Source organism: Cajanus cajan, chromosome 11, assembly GCF_000230855.2.
Source record: "Cajanus cajan strain Asha chromosome 11, NIPB_CcT2T_4, whole genome shotgun sequence".
NCBI classification, from domain to species: Eukaryota; Viridiplantae; Streptophyta; class Magnoliopsida; order Fabales; family Fabaceae; genus Cajanus; species Cajanus cajan.
Window position 1 is genome coordinate 30,854,056 of NC_138527.1, and position 17,774 is coordinate 30,871,829.

A 17,774-nucleotide genomic window follows, 5' to 3' on the forward strand; every position below is an offset into this window, starting at 1 on the left:
ATATCTTTTAAAGTTGTTTATCTTATTATTATTTTATAAATAAATAACTGACATATCACTATTAAAAGATATAATTAATTGTCAGTATAAAAAAAATTTATATTAACAGTGTATAGATAATTAACTCAATAAATAATGTACACATTATGCTGGGGCGTGGGAGGAAAAGGGTAGGTTGTCCACCTCCTCATTATTGACCTATAATAATGGGGACACATCTTTTATATGATCACCGACTATACCTTAGCAAAGTGACAGAGGCACAAATGACCCATTCAAGAAGTGGGGATAAATATGGGGAAAAAAGAAAGAAACTTAGTTTAGTATTGGTGGTTGGCTGGATCTCATAGAAAGATACCAACTCTGCGATGTGTACTTATTATTAAGAGATACTCTAGCAAGTAAGATATCAATTAACGACGTTTGTCTCTCTCGACTGGATTCAATGTGATGGAGAACAATGTTAACCCTGTTCGCGGTGGGTCTAAGGTGGGGCAAAGAAAATATCAAAACTAACGAGGTGGTTAAGCACTAGAGGGATTTTAGAGTTGTATAACATCGGATATTTATTTGTTTAATTTTTTTTATAATAACTTTAAAGAACAGATGAAATCTAAAAAAATTGGTAAAAATGTACATATTATTCAGACACTCACTTGTGTTCTTCTGTTTATGCTTTTATTTAACTAGTAGTGCTAATTAGTGAACAAGTTTTTTAAGTGCTCTTGGACATCTTTCCGTTCGACAGAAGTTCTATTTTACTAAAAATCCTTTGAAACACAATTCAAACTTTATAACGTTTCCCGCATATTTTCAACGTTATAATTAAATCAATCCAATGCACACTTGATAGCTTACTAAATAAATTTTATAAATAAAAAAAACGTTATCCACTCTCTAATGAATATTAATAATTGTACATTCATTTCTTCATATATAAAAAATGTACAGTACAAAAAACAAATAACCTTGGGATCTTACACCAAAAAATATATACTTTAGCGTGGTGCAAGAGTGCTGCAAGCAATAAATATACATCTTTTTATTATTCACCTTGGATCAGTGAAACTAAAATGTTTTTAGGGGGGAAAGGGTGGAGTGTTGATATTGTCACAAGTCTTGTGCTCTTGCTTACAATGTTATTTACAAATAACTATAGAACTCTTTTAACAGCAAGATCGGAATTTAAAATTTAAATCACCATGTGACGGTCTTAAAGTTGAATTTTCCAAGGACCAATTCAAACTGAAAGGGCAAACGTGCAAGAGAATCATCTTGTACCAGATCACCGAATTCGACAATTTTAGTTCTCTTGATGTTCTTAATATTAGCTAAAATGCGTAGAATTTCCTTCAGCTCTAAGTCAATTACCATTTGCATAAAAATCTTTTGCGTTTCAATACTCACTGGTACAGCTTAAACATACCAAACCTTGCGCATTGACTAGGATAAATTTACACTATTCTAACATGATTTGATAAGTTCAGATTTGAGTTGTTGAATTTTGAACCGAGAAATTTTTCTACCATTGACCAATAATTTTAAGGGGTTAGCCTATTATATTAGTTGGAACTTTTACTTTCCATACACATGAAATTTATAAGATTTCATTCCTGGAGCGTGTTCAGAGAACATAAAAGACTCTTGCCAAGTTTAATAAATGTGCACATCACATTTTTGCAATAGATAATCCTCACTTTCAAATTTCAATTAAACAGTCAAAAGCCGAGCAAGAAAGTTGACATAACTTTGAGATTACATTTCATTAATCTTGTGGGGGAAAAGTTACATAAAATCAAATATACCAATCGTCTAAAGGATATCAAATTGCATTCAACAACACTATAACTTTAGACAGACAGCAAGACCGAGCGACTACCTCCGAAAAAATAGCAAGAAAGCACCTCAAATACTCAACAATGACACAACTCTCACCACCTTGAGAGGCAAAATTTGACTTTGACATTTTCATACAGGAATATTTTGTACTAATGTACATAAACCGCCTAAGTAAAAAAAAAAAAATTAAAACAAAGATGTGAAGCCACCAAATTGACTTCAAATATAAGCCAAAAAGTGGTCCAGATGCTCGAACCATACCTTCCTAATTTGAAGGAATGAAACCTGAAAACTGCACCAGTAATTGTGGAGTGCTGGGGAAAATGAAGGGTTCTGTGCGTCGCCTTAGTCACCCCTGATCATTGTGGGCTTCATAAATCACGAGGGAAATTATTGACTTGCCCTTCCTCCAGTGTATCCTTGCCATTTATCTTGTATGCTATCCTTATACGCATGACAAGAGATTTCTGGAAAAGATAGTAGTTGCTAGCAATCAAGTCTTCTCTAATATCAAAAATATTAAACTAAAAATGTATTGGCTTTGATTAACCGTCTACAAGTAGTGGTCATTCAATAACGCCAGGAACAAATCATTAGCAGTTTTGCAACATGTAATATCAAATATCAAAAATCAAATTAACATAAACTAGAAGTTTAGAATTTAAATCATACAAGAACATGGTAGAACACAGATATCAGCAGTAAAGCAATAATAACAAAGACCATCTACCTTCCCATGCTGGCTATTAGTAATTTTCAAATTTTGGGTTATGGACCCATTTCCAGCTGCAGGAAGAGTATTGCTGCTAGCTGGATCCAAGTGCAATTGAAGAAACTGAAAGTCAAAACAAAATATGTCAGTACTAGATGATGAATGTAACAAAGCAGATCAAAATATTAAAGAATAGATGTAATTATTTAGCACTCAATAGCTCTGATAATTAACTAGACTAATACAAGGGAAATTATTAAAGCCATTGACAGCTGCAAACATTTTTTTCACTAGAATCCATCTATTGAGACAAACAAACAGCCAGCATACCATTATAACAATGAAGATCACGATATCTATAATTACAATGATGTTGATGATCTAAGCACTGTATGCAAGAAAGCTCGGTAGCATACTGATTTAGCATACTGATTGCAATACCTTAGGAACTGCTGCTTGGAAAACAAAATCTGTATATGTATTAGAGGACAAATTCATAAAAGTAGCCTGGATAACTGCTGTTTGTGGGTTTCCTGGTTGTTTTGAGAAATTGAACGTCAACCTCAAGGAGCTGCTCTCAAATGCAGTTATAGATGGATAAACTGGTCCATTGTTTTCTATTCAAGATAAGAAAGGACAAGGAATCAGTACTTCGACTAAATTTCATTCAATGATACTGCCCAAATGCTAAACAAAGTTTGCAACCTGTTGGTGGGCTGGAGGCCAAACCATCCAATAAATCCATCATAGGAGCAGCATTTGAAGTTGTTTTTGAAGAAAGTGAAAGGGATGAGAGATCATCCAATGGTGAAACTGGCGCTTTGTTACTTGAATTGGAGGATAAGATGTCTACTGCAGATGAGCTACTTGGGACAGAAGGTGATCCAATAGACAAAAGATCCAAAAGAACATCGTTGCCACTTTTTGAAGCTTGGCCAGCACCTAAAAATGCAAATAAAAGTCAGACAGGCTGCAAATATGTTTGATGGAATTATTCAGTATTTGCAATAAGGGAAAATGAACAAGTTTGCATGTTTCTTCAACAAATCCAAATGACAACCACCACCACCACCACCACCACCAAAGCCTTATCCTATTAGATGGGGTAGGTTACATGGATCAGACAATGTCATTGTGTGTTATCAAAAACTAAATTTCAATAAATTCATTTAGAGAAGGGTTCTTCATAATGGTTTTTCCTGGTGATCAAGTGGCTCAAAACTAAATAAGGCTTCGCAAAAAAATGCCACTTTTCTTGGATGTCCAAAAAGCAAAGATGCATAAACAAAGATGGTAATTATTACATGCAAAAATAAATAGTTTTTCAGGAATCATAATAATTTATAAGATACACTACAAATACTAACCAGATTGTTGTGATGCAGGTGTCAGATCAACACCAAGAAGGTCCTGAAGAAGATCTCCTCCACCAGAAGAGCTAGGTGCAGGAGCATCATCTGAACTTAGATCAAGTAGATCTACAAGAGGAGCCACAGGTTTGGCTACTCCATTAGGAAGACTAACTGAAGGTATAGTTGCAGTTGAAGCTGCACCTGGCAGTGACCCAGCCCTCCTACCGATGAAAGTTGCCTCATCCAAAACTGGCATCCTTTCTACGAGTGTAGACCTGTACAATGACATTTTCTTATGAAAGTGTGGTAGAATTCTAAGCTCTTGATATAACATTATAAGCAGCTTAATTAACCTCACCTGATATTTTGATGCTTCGCAATAATTGAATTGAATTCGATAGCTCTCTGCTGCAATTCTAGCACAAAGCTCCCTTTGAACTGGACAATAATTTCTCTAATTCTCCTACATTCATATTCAAAAGAGAATAAATTCTCCATGTCAAATATACAAAATATAAGAGGAAATAAGCTTGCACTGGGTGCATAAGTCTTGGGCATTGGGAGTAAGAAGGTCCATGGATGAAAAGTTCCCCTGATTTTTCATAGAGATCAAATTGCATGCATACAAATTAAACATTTTAAAACTACCTTGAAGCTGGTCTGGTGAATTTCTACTAGAATATTACTTTACTAATTCCTCTAAAATAAAAAATGCAGGAAAAGAACAAAAAACATTATTAGATATAAAACCATTCATGAATCTTCTTATCTTCACCTAATAGTTTAGACTTTTGGGAAGGTTGGTTCCAAATATGGTGTCAAAGCCTCTATGTTTCCACTTTCATTATTCTAAATAAATGTTGTATTTCAGCACACAAAGGTGGGCCTATGCATTGCCTACACTTAAGCCCAAAAGGGGTCTTCTGTAAGGGAGAGCCTGTTAGATACACAAAACCATTCATGAGGTTTCACCTAACAACTTAATCTTTTGGCTGAATTGGTTCTCGGCAGACCCAATTTAAGGAATGCTGTAATAGTAATAAACAATTTGAAAAGCAGATCATACTCTGAACAAGAAGGGAAACGTGAAGAGAGCTTTAATAGGGCAACCAAAGCCATCGCTTTTGTGGTAAGATCTGATGCATGGCGTTTTATAGCAATCTCTATAATATCAACTGCATCAGACTCGGTCACCTGCCATCAGGAAAAATATTAAGGATAAAAAAAACTCATTAATTTTTTTTAAAAATTATATGCAATGCAAAATCAATTTTGTATGTTTTCTTATGTGCTGCTAATATACAAGCAGTCTTTGGCAACAAGTGTTAGTAGTCCAATCACAGTTAAATAAAGCTGCAACTCTCACAAAGAAAACGAGAAGGACAAAAAAAGACACAATGGGCAGGGATATTAACTCATTCCTCTGTATTAAAATGAAATAAGAATTAAAATGAAAAAGCAAGTCACAATCCTAATATTTATGGTTTCAGCACCAAGAACTGATGCCCAGATTTCATTCTATTAGCAAATAACTTCGAGCAATGCTGGAGAGTATGTTCAATATACCAATCAGACATGTACACGAAATCCAGTCTTACCTCATTACTCCCTTACAATAATGGAGAATAACAGAAGAGAAAATGAGTAAGTAATACTGACTACTGAGACCAATGAATTTTGTTTCTTTCATGGTCATTGTCCATCATCCAAATTGGAACCATACAAAAAGACTCCTCATAAGAAGGGGTTTGTTAGAACATCTTCTACCAGAAGCTTTTGAGACAAATAGATTTTTCAATTTGTTAAATCATTGCTTGTGGTCAAGTGATATATAACATTCACACAACTTAAAGCAACAGTTTAGACAAAGGTATAAACTTTTCAAGAAGTAGCACTCACTGTTATTGGATCTTCTATGTCAAGCATTCCAACATTATTGACTAACATGTCACCATACTCCCCAATGCACCACACTGTAACTCGAACTAGAGACTCCTGATGAAAAGTAGGTAATATTATATGAATGGCATAAAAAACAAATTAACAGTGTTCCTAGATTTTCTCAAAGCAGAAGTGAGCACCTGTTCAGCTGACGTTTGAAATGCTCTGTATAATGCTCTTACTGTATATCCATGAAGCTCAGAAGCATTGCTTATCACAACAATTAAGGCATACCATACTTCATCTTTTACAAAATTTCCAGCCTACTACATAGAATAGAGATCAGTACATGTTCCCTATATACATATTTAGCTAATGAATGGCTCAATGTGGAGACAGCAAGCACCAAGACAATAATCACAATTAAATGACCCCAATGCACAAAGCTCCTAGCACTGAGGAGGCCTTGGAAGGTAAGATGTAGACAAAGCCCAGTGAGAAGAGGCTGTTTCCACAACTAGAACTTGTGACCACCAAGGTTATAAGGCAGCAACCTAACTACTGGGTCAAGGCACACCCTCCAAACAATAGTCCCAATACATCATCAAATTTATTAGGTAGATATTTTGTGACCAACACACAGAAGCAACACAATTCTATCTCCAAAAAAATTGAGAGACATGAATTCATACATACGTAGAAATTTTTTAACATTGATAACTGGACCACCAAATAATAAAATAATAATAAAAAGTTGGAAAATGTTACATTATCCTTATTTCTGATTTTAAGCATCCAAAAGTAAGTTTTTATTGGGGAAAGATGCATTTATTACGTTAAAAAAACAAAAGTATAATGAATGTTTTTCCACCAAATAAAAATTTACCACTTTTAGATGCTTAAAATCAAACCCTTAGCGCTAATGTTAACAAAACTGTAAAAGGATATACCTGTTTGTGGCAGCAAAAATATAATAAACTGCCATGAAAATCACTTTTTTATGGGATCTTGCATACCAAATGGGAAGCAAATGAACTATTATCACATTCACATACAAGGATTTAGCTCCTCTAAAGAGAGGAGTTCACTTTAGAAGAAAAAATAAGAAATTTTAACCATAGATAAGAAAATCAACTATCGATATTATATGTCATGTAACAAATCATGGATTTTCTAAAATCTACCCTCTAAATTTTCTAATTTATTTGAGATGTCTCACTTTTCTCTCTAGAATGACTCACTTTTCACTTTAGAGAAACTAAATCACATGCAAACACATCAATGATCATGAATAGCCTAAAAAGCTAGCATGGTTGGGATTTTTGCCTTGAAGATTTCAATTCACAACAAAAGCTTGTATCTTATATTTATACCTCAGACAGAACCTTGAGCATCTGATCAATGTACCAGATCTTCTCTGGGGAAAACCTGAAGCATTAATAAATATATGCTAGTCAGCCCAATATATTTATGTCTACAATTTAAAGAAAATCTCTACTTGTTAATTCTAAATTGAAAGGAGGTAACTAAGATAAGGACCAATGTAAAATAGGCCAAACGACTTCTTTTTCATTTTACCAAAGAGGAGAAGAAGAAAAAACAGAAATGTCCAAACTGCAAAGATTGCATGACCAACATAGGTAACATGTTCACTATTACTAACATGAGGAAAAGTTATATACTTTTAAAAGAACTAATAATAATAAAGCATGTTCCTGTGCTCAAATCAAATGTCTTATATTGATGGGATATCATACGTGATCCAGAAAATATTGGACACTGAAAAAAAAAACATGAAATGAAGAGCACATAATAGGTGGCATCCTTCTCTCCTTGTCCAAAACTAATAAATAAAAAAGGAACAAAATGATAAAAACGAATGAAGTATACTGAAAAAGGAATGCCATTCAGAATCTTATGACTCACTTTGCTACAATGGAGCAAATTTTGGCAGTAAGGTCCCCTCTGAAATCAAGATCACTAACTTCCAGATAATCTATAAGCTCTTTTGCCAAGGGCTTCACATTAGTCTCATTCACCAAAACATAAACAAGTTCAAGGGCTCTTTTCCGAATTGAAGCATCTGAATCCTGAAGTAAAGAGTCAAGTGATTAACTCCTTGGATTATAAAACAAAGCTCATCTTTGCCACTGAATAAGTGAGGAAGAAGAGAAATCTAATACCTTTACACATTCTAGAATTGTTGCACGGTGCCTCTGTACTGCCTGAGCATCAGCAGATACAGCCTTCATTAGCATGTTTAATGCTACATATCTAAAGAAAGAAGGTACAAGAGTAAGATTCACTTCAATAATTAAATTAAAAGGAAAAATAGGATGGAATGGATATAGAGCTTTAAGAACACTGGAATCTGGATGCAATATTAATTAATCAGCCTTTATAAAGTGCTAAATTAAAGAAATTGAAAAGGCCAAAATTTCATCTTTTATATAAATATACAAGTTATAGGTGCTTTTCTATCAACAACCAAAGACACAATATTAGTCACGGCATAGCATATATTTCTCAAATAACGTAGTCAATATTACAAACATGATTTTTAGCAACATAAATTTAAACAACTACAGAAACTTCAGAATGCAGACAAGTGATAAACTGAAGGCCTCAGCTAATTAAATTTAATCCAACCACAACCCTAGTCTTTGTCATAATCAAGCAAATGTTGAAGTCAATATATTGGGGATACCATTCTTTTTTAATGTGTTGAATCAAGAAGATAGTAAAATTGGTAAGACAATAATTTGATTGCTCAAATGATTGACTGTGTCCAATTTACTATAGCTCGTCCCAAGAAGCACCAAATCATTGTACATATGCAACAACACCCACCAGATCATTATTATGCTAATAATTTTATAGACATTGTCGCCACTCATTCAAAAGTCTCACACACACATGCACAAACACTTGCACGTCCAGTAAGCTATTCAACTATAAAAAAGCATTAGGAAAAGTGGGAAACATGTCATAATGAACAGTAATAGATAACAAGGATCTTTTCTATGGCAGTTAAAAATAAAATCCTAGATGTTCCTTTTAAGTTGTAAGCTTACAAGGACTAACATTAAAAAGTGATTACTCTCTTCATATTCAGTTAATACCAGTCAAAATACTGGTTTGGACTTTGGAGGCATCCAACAAAATCTGGATATTCCAGGTCGCTTGCCATGAATGTTATAGTTGTAAGTTGGAGCAAAATGTTTAAAAAGGTCAAGAGATCAATCCTTCTAATCAAGAGCACCTCCTAGATTTTTGTATTAATTCATTGGACTGTAGTAAAACATCATTCCCTAGTTGGAGGAGACATTTTAGACCTCTACAGTGCTTACTTTGTTGTGTTTCTTTTAGCTTTTGTAGAGGAACACTGCAATTTGAATCATGCACCTTAGACCTCTACAGTGCTTAATCAAAATTTTCAGTTACTTGTCAAAGAAAAACAATAACCAGAAATAAACCTGATATTGTTGTCACGGTTAGACAAGAATCTTCCAAGGATATTAATGGCAAGTACACGTAAGCCACCATTGTCTTCGATGCTCATTATTGTTTGGACACATTCATATAAAATGGCATTCCCTGCAACTTTATTTGACTCGGTCTTCGTAGCCACCTAAAACAGGCAGCAAGTGTAAAAATTATCAACCTTAAATTTCAGAAGACGTGACCACAAAGGCACAAACAATAAGCAATAATAGTTTAAAACAATCAACTCATTTACCCGCATAACAGTTTTGGTAAACAGCTAACAAAACCTAAGAAAATTGAAAGAAATGATCTAACTCTTTATTGCTACAACAATTAATTAAAAAACTTAGCTTGTCCAGTTAATTGGAGCATCTAAGAGTGCCCAAATGATACATATAAAATTACAGCATAGATACTAGTGCCTGGCCAGAAATAAAACTCATTTTTTATAGTATACATTAGACAATTATACATAGACACCAAAGTCCCCTCCTTCCCATTTCAATCCTCCTTATAATCCTTCAAAGAATTAGAAATATACAGGTAAATTTGCATTTGAAGATAGAAGAAAATACAGCTTTTCAATGGACTTCCATTTCAACAGCTACTAACAATAAGAAGACCCCTTTCTCCCTTACACATACATGCACATGCACACAAGAAAAAAAACTAAAAAGGTTTTAAAAAAATCTTCAACTTTAAGCTTATTCTACAAAGTAACCATACATTAAAGCAAGACCAAACTGACCAACCATACATTAGATAAGCTTATAAAAAAATATCTTCTGACCAGTGCCACCCAAACACACCAACATTGAAAATCACAATGAATGTTTGATGCCATCTAAATCATTTCAAGATAGTCCTTTGTTGCATTTAGCTGAAGCGAAATTTTTGTATCATTAAGAATGCCTCTTTGTCCCTAAATTTGTTGTGTTATAGGACTATGTTTGTGGCTTCTCTTTGAACTGTGCTTACAGAGTTATGGTAGTTTCAAGGGAATTGCTATTTCAGATGTGCAGAGACACTAGGCAGCCATGTGCCAATGCTGCAATTCTTGAAATTTTCTTGTTCCTTGATGTCTCTAGTTTCTTCTATTTGGAGGGCATCATATCCTATCCCTAGTTATACTTTTCTTCCCACAAATAAAAAAATTATATAAAGAAATTTCTCTCAAGCAAAACTTTTCAATCTTTCTTAGAATGTCCATATTAATTTGTCTGTCACAAGGTTTTCCTAAATCACATCACATGCAAGTGGAAAAGATATTTTAAATGGTTTTCTACATACATGTTCACGCATAGAGCCATGCAGAAATTGCGAATAACCCAAGCATCAGCATGAGCACTATAATAATAATATAACACCATAAAAGTCACCATAAACACACAACTTACCTGGGCAAGTATGTCATTCATGGAGTCACTAGCATCGGCGTCACCCTCACCCAACACTCGCAAAAGTTTAAGCAATCTGATGTGGAGAAATGGGTCCGTGATACCAGCAATATCATATTCTGGTGAATATGGACTATTGGCTAGATCCTTAAGAGTTCTGACCAAACCATCTGTGCATTTCTGTAATAATTGTTCCCAAAATGTTTTGTTACAACAAAAGCTGACAAGAATCATGGGTCAATTTGCAGACTTCATATAAGGAAAAAAAAAAAAAAAAAAAAAGGCGATCAGAGGTTAACTTTGACACCATAAAGTTGCATTATGAACCTTGCTAATATGCCTTTAGAGTTCACATAAGTACATAATATTTATACCCAACAGGCTTGCTTGCAAAAACTAACATATAGTGCTGTGACCTTAGAAACTGTATGCTATCCTTTTGAAAGTATGGGTTTACAAACTCCATGAGAAAAGCTCAAGCACTATATAAAAAAAATTAACTAAATCATTTTATATTGCCAGGGAGTTTCAAATTAATATACTCTACAAATCCCATACTCCAGAATATTATTTCATTAAATTTCTTGTAAGTTGTAACACTGTCAATAATTAAAGCCAAGAATTTATGGACAGTTGGACACTTTTAACTCACAAATACCAAGAAGAATGAACATATATATATAGATAATCTGATTTGCAGTAAAAAATATTTGCCATGCTAAGTCTATAGTAGACAAGTTTACTTCAAATCTTCAATCAATACTCAAAGTGAGTTCTAGGAAAATACACTGTGATTGACAATATAACTTGGGAGTGATGAAAAACTACCTTTCTAATATGTTCAAGAGCTTCAGTGCTAATTTTACACAGATCTGTACAAAGCTGAACCCCGGTGATCAAAACCCCGTGATGCTTCTCCCTAAGTAAGGCAGTAGCAGGATTGATAAAATTTTCTGCCAAGTCTGGAACTTTCTTTATGATCCTTATAGAGCATAATGCTGCCTATATAACAGTGAGCATAGTTAATTTATGAGAATAACTAATGATTAGTCATCATTCAAGCAGTTAAAGGGGAAAGGTTTTATTAATAACTCAGTTACTCAAATGTTAAATTACATTGCAAGGTTATAATTATTTAGAAAATGGGAATAGGGAGATCACAAAACACTGAAACATGATAACAAAGACAAGGCTATGGAACCAATTATTGCACGCTAAGTACTTAGAAGGATGTTAATAGGTAGACTTCCACTCAAAATAATGAAAATTAAATTAAAAGGAACATGGTTGCAAACAACATTTTCTGGCAATCAATCAGAAAGGTGATATCTACAACGACTCAATGTTTTGCATTTATTCTCAAAACTCAACAATTTTGGAGTTATATGGTCAGGCAAGATTAAACATCCCAAAATTTACTTTTGTGATGTCAAATAGATGTAGCACACTGCACAGACCACCATATGGTAAGCATTATTAGTTATTAATATCACATAATGAATGAAGCATATCCAACATAAAGCATCATTGTATTTGCGCATCAGAATTACTCCCTTAAGCCAAATATAATGAAAAAAAACTATAGAACAAATGCATAGTCCTGGAATGGTTGAAGATAATTGCCAGATGCATATAAGAGAAGTCTTTACAATTCATGAAGTAAACATCATTACAAGAAACTATGAAAAAGGAACAAGTAACAATTAAGAAGCAATATCTTGTACAATAAAAGTAGAGGAAGTTTCAAAACTAGCCATTATAAGTGCCGAGCACTATGTTACTGTCATTATGTAGAAGATACTGTGTCCCTATTAAACCATAAATCCATTTATAACCTTTTCTCTGCCAATATATAACAAAAAAAATACTATATGTATGAATTTAAATGTTTCAGAAGAGGTAAAACTCTGATGCAATACATGGAATACAACAAAGTCACCTTCTTCCGAATATTTGGATCTCGAAATTGCAGCAATCTCTCAACCTCTGGTGCAAGATCACGAGCCATTTCCGCTGAGCATATATTTCCTAAAGCACAAAGAGCAAGTCCCACTATATACTGATTTGTGTGATTAAGATCTCTGTGATTCAGTTAAGGCTCTGCTATAACCCATTACTAATATTTTTCCCTCATTTTCTTTCAGTAGGTAGAATATCAAATTAACAATTTGTGAAGTGCAATATAAGAATCAGGGAATATTAAAAAAATAAACAAAACTTTGACAAAAAACTGGATACTGTTTCAAAGAATTGGTGACCAACATTAGAACTTCTTGTCTTTCATCAAGAAGCAACATGAGGCCAAGATAACCTATTCTCTTCTCTGGAAATCCAGGAGATGCTATCAACTTGAGGCATTCCATTTGACCAAAATGAGTGGGGTAACCAAGCATGTGGATGAACATTAGCTTAGCCAAATTCCGATGCCTATAGTCTTGATCATTTTCATTTATTGCAGCACGTATGGCAGCACATTCTTTTCTTACAACAGCTCGTTCTTCTGCTGCAGTCTTGCAAGCACGTATGGCCCGAATCATGTCCCTACAAGTTGGGATATGAACCAGATAAGTAAAACATATTGATTATAATTAAACTGAAGCAGAAACTAAATGTTAACATGTATCATCCATGTAACTAGCAATAAACATGGAAAAATTAAGTGTGTATTTGATTTTTCAAACCAAAGAAAATTTAAAATAAAAAGTCAGTCACAATACACCAAAAAAAAATGCACATAGCTGCAGGAATACACAGAAAACAAAATCCTATTTTTCTGTAAGTGACAGTATAGTAGGATTGTAATTTCAATTTTCTTATGCAATGTTTTATCTCAATGAGTCAAAGTCAGTATATAAGGTGAGAGAACAAGAGATTCTCTCACTATTGACCGAGTGAATCAATACAAGAGTGCTTAAGGCATAGCGTACTGCTGTCTGCCCCCTCCCAAAACCAGCTAAAGTGTGTAAAAAAAATGCTTCAAATTCATTGGGAGACTCTTGACTGGCCACATGTTGCAACCAAAACCATAGGATGTTATTTTCAAATCCATTGCTTCACGAGGGGAAATAATTAAATTATATATATATATATATATATATATGTATATATATATCAACATGCACAATCTATACAACCATTGACATAAAATTCAAATCCACTATCCATTTGGTTGGTCGTGATACTTAATAGGGACAGGCATCAGTGTCATTCTGTAGATGAGGGAGATAAATAAAGATCTATCACTCAATTCCTTACAATGTTGGAACTACATGCAGTATGCTCAAGGCTTTATCCTAACAATATACACAAGGCGCATCGTTCCCGAATTGTTCCAACGCTTTTACAAATACACGAATGAACCTATGAAGATGTGTGCAATGTTTATTTAAGTTTAGCGCTAGATGCTAGAGTTCAATTTCAACATCCGATTCAACACAGCTAAGCACAACAAAACCAGCCACCAAACGAATTGTTAACATATATATCACTAATTTCAGCTGAAAGAAAAATACAAAAATCGTGAACGCACAACTAAAAAGAGCAATAAATTCAAATAAATAAAAATGCGGAGATAAATTAAGATTTACCGAAACACAAAGCCCTACTCAGCTACAAAACCAGCAGGAAGAACAAGCATTCGAACGCATTGCACGTGATGCGATAGTGTGCGCGTGTGTGTGTAAAGTGGACGCTGATCCAATTCTACGAAAAGCGAAGAAGAGAAGGATTTAATTGCTTACCTCAAACGCGTTCCTGAAGAGAACGGGTTCATGATTGACGATGATTGTGTACGGTGAGAAGCTGAAATCGGATCCAATTGCGAAGGGAAGGAATCGGAGACGGAGATCAATCGGAGATCCGAATCGGCGAGACGAAGAGAGATTCGGATCTGATACGAAGCGAGTTTTTGCGTTGCGTTGTGTGTGCGAATTCTGTGAATTTTTCAGAGGAAACAAAACAACTCAACACCACCGCACCCTTTCTTTCTTCTACTTTGCAACCATTTTACAATTTTAACGTTTCTCTCTCAATTTTCTGAGATGAAAAATTAATTGAAAATGCCAATTAGGGACAGTTTTGTAAATTTACGCTGTTTTTAGTGAAAGTTAAATAAAAAAATAAAATTGTTCCTCAGTTCGCACCTTCTGAAAATAAGATGCCACTTGAGTATTTAATTTAATTGTGTTGAAGAAGACTTTGTTAGAGTCACGAATGAGTGCATTGGTCTATAAAAAAAATCAATTTTATTTTTTGAATAGATAAAAAAAATAGTATGCAAATAAATAAATAAATAAATAAAAACTCAAATGATGCTTAACATCAACTACATGAGTGGGTTGACATAGTAGTAAGAAAATTGAGGTAATATATACAAAATTTTGAAGTTGAACTCTAACATTATAATTGTAATTTTAATAAATAAAAAAATCAACTATATAAGAATAATTTTTTTAAATCTCACAATTATACATTCACCCACGAATCAAAAGGTATAAATTGAACCTTATAAAATTTTATCATTGCAAACTCAAAAGAAAGAAAAAATTCACTGTAAGAATCTATTCACAATTATTCATATCATTTTACTACAACTTTATAAATTTAAAAGTATAAGATATTTTTATAAGATATCTTTACATGGAGATTTTTCCCCTCCTTAATGAACTTCAATTTTGTTGGGATAATGGTGTTAGAAGGATATATTATTTTTTTGACTCATAGTTACTCATGGACATGCTTAAGGAGGAATACTACTTACACACATTATTGTATCATTGATTTTTGGAAGATTAAGAATATACACCAATAGAAAAAAGATTTTTTAAATTGGTTATTTTTGTAAGAGGACACATTTCAAATTGGTTATTTATAACTGATTTTAAGGGTTTCTTTTAAAATTGACTATATATAATTGATTTTAAAAAGTTTAAAAATGTCAAACCCTATCTTTCACACGTGAGCAACGCAAACATCAAACATCTTCCCTTTTTTGCACATCTTTGGTAGAATTGTCCCTATGAGTAAATTCTTACATGTCGTAAACCTTGTTTTTGTAGAGTGAAAAAACCTCAAGTCCAAACCAATTGCAAAATAATCTTGCAAATTTATAAAGCAAAACTAAACTAAAATAAATAAATACAAAATTAAACTACATCTCTTTTAATATCAATTGTCTTACAAACAATTTTAAATCCTCAATATCTTTGCATATTTTGTACTAGTGATATGTTTTGTCGAAATTAAAAATATATTCTTAATCACATATGCATGAGAAAAATATATACATAAAAGTTTTTACCAAATTGGATGCTTTGTCAAATAACAATATGATTGTGATTAATGAAATTGATCCTCATATGCATAATTTTTTGTTAAGCCTTATCTAAGAGTTTAATTATTGTTTATCTCTCTTTTTTTTTCTCTTTTTCTCTTGTATACCAAAAGGAAATAACAATATAAAAATTAATTAATGGCTTTTGTAAAATTCCTTGGAAAAAGAAAAAGAAAATAAAACGCACATTGTCCTTTAATATGAAACTAGTTTGAACCATTATTAAGGTTAGAAGCATTCCTATTCAAGTCAACTCTATATGTCAACAAGCAAAGTGAATGGAAATATATGCTCTTGCGATCAAGATTGTTCACTCAGAAATTAACACAACGAAAATTTTAAATTATGTTAACTAAAAAAATTTAAATTAGAAAAATAACGGAAAAAACTAGCTTGTAATTAAGAAAAATATTAACAATATATTATAGGATTTGGATCCTCTCCTTTCCAGTTTTAACAGGATAGGTCCTGGTTTATATACTGGTTGGTACCTAATGGGCCAATTTGACCCAATTTAGAATCAGACCCATCTCTTTATATCCAATACAATTTGACCAAAAAAAAAACTACACTTTTTTTTTATCAACAGTGTTGAAAAAGTGTCATATTTTCCCACTTGAAAAGGCATTGGAACCTGATCTGGAGGTTGTATTGACCCAATCCACATTACTTCATGCTTTTAAGCTTTAACTTAACCCCTCCCAACTGATTCTTGTTGATGAATAATGTCATAACAATTCAAATTTGAAATTTTTACTTTCTAGTCGAAATATTAAGGGGCTCAATCCAATTATTCATCAACTCTTTAATACATTCATGTATAAGTTTAACTAATTTATTCAATGGATGAATTTACTAAATTAGATCATCATTTTGATGTTGCTGTTTTCCTTGTCAAGTTACGAATCAGAAGGACAATATTATTTTTTATTCAAGCTTTTGGTTGCTCTTATTTATGTTTATATTTAGGTTTTGGTGTTACTATTGTCTCAATCTAAACTTTTTACTTTCTTTTATTTAATTGAAAAGACTTCACAATCACACCATTACATTCTAGAGGCTTATATTAGACAAATATGGAATAATTTGCTAAAAAGATCATTTGATGATTTACAATTGTTCTATATTTCATACGTAGTAGCTTCTTAGATGGACTAACTCAAGTACCTAATTTGGAACCGTATTTTCAGTGGTACATAGTACATATATTACGTATGATATTTTTGTAATAGATTGGAATATCCCTTGTACTCCTTTTAATTTCAATAATTTGGCTTATAAAAAAAATCATCATTTATTATTGGATAAATAATGAGTCATCCAACATAATTTGTAATCTATTAAATCAAGTACTCCAAAATTCGTTGGATAGGTAAACGTCTTTAAGACTGGGAGTCCTAGATTCTGAATTATTTGAGATACAATTTTTTTATAAATATTAATCTTATTTTACAAAATATATTTTAAAAATGATTAGTAGATATTGGCAGATAAACTAAAAATAATCAAAATAAGAATATAAAACACGTATTTACTTCGTATACTAATTATCCAAATAATATATATATATATATATATATATATATATATATATATATATATATATATATATATATATATATATATATTTCAGAAAAGTCAACCACGACATATAAATATTAACATACAATGCTCAACACATTAATGAAGGTTACTACTTGCTATTGTACCTTAACTTGTTTGATATCCAAGTGTCGAGTATCATTGACGGGTGAGAAAAAAAAAAAGAATAAATA

General features: G+C 32.7%; 1 protein-coding gene across 2 annotated transcripts; it reads right to left on the minus strand.

Moving 5' to 3' along the window:
* Nucleotides 1-1,738: 1,738 nt before the first annotated feature.
* Nucleotides 1,739-14,685, minus strand: LOC109800045 (Adaptor protein complex AP-1, gamma subunit). 2 transcript variants are annotated; one of them, XR_002239923.3, is made up of 19 exons: nt 14,408-14,685; nt 12,906-13,208; nt 12,607-12,748; nt 11,496-11,669; nt 10,668-10,847; nt 9,261-9,415; nt 7,968-8,058; nt 7,711-7,874; nt 7,158-7,212; nt 5,985-6,107; nt 5,803-5,898; nt 4,970-5,097; nt 4,262-4,366; nt 3,919-4,178; nt 3,257-3,493; nt 2,993-3,168; nt 2,570-2,674; nt 2,101-2,306; nt 1,739-2,006 (listed from the first exon to the last, which is right to left on the minus strand). XR_002239923.3 is itself a non-coding variant. In XM_020360726.3 (18 exons), exons 1-18 carry the CDS (start codon nt 14,437-14,439, stop codon nt 2,211-2,213), a joined length of 2,622 nt encoding a protein of 873 aa, XP_020216315.1. In that variant the 5' UTR covers nt 14,440-14,685; the 3' UTR covers nt 1,739-2,210. The 2 variants fall into 2 exon arrangements, 1 of the variants encoding a protein (XP_020216315.1); XM_020360726.3 differs by having other exon boundaries at nt 1,739-2,306.
* Between the last annotated feature and the right edge of the window lie 3,089 nt (nt 14,686-17,774).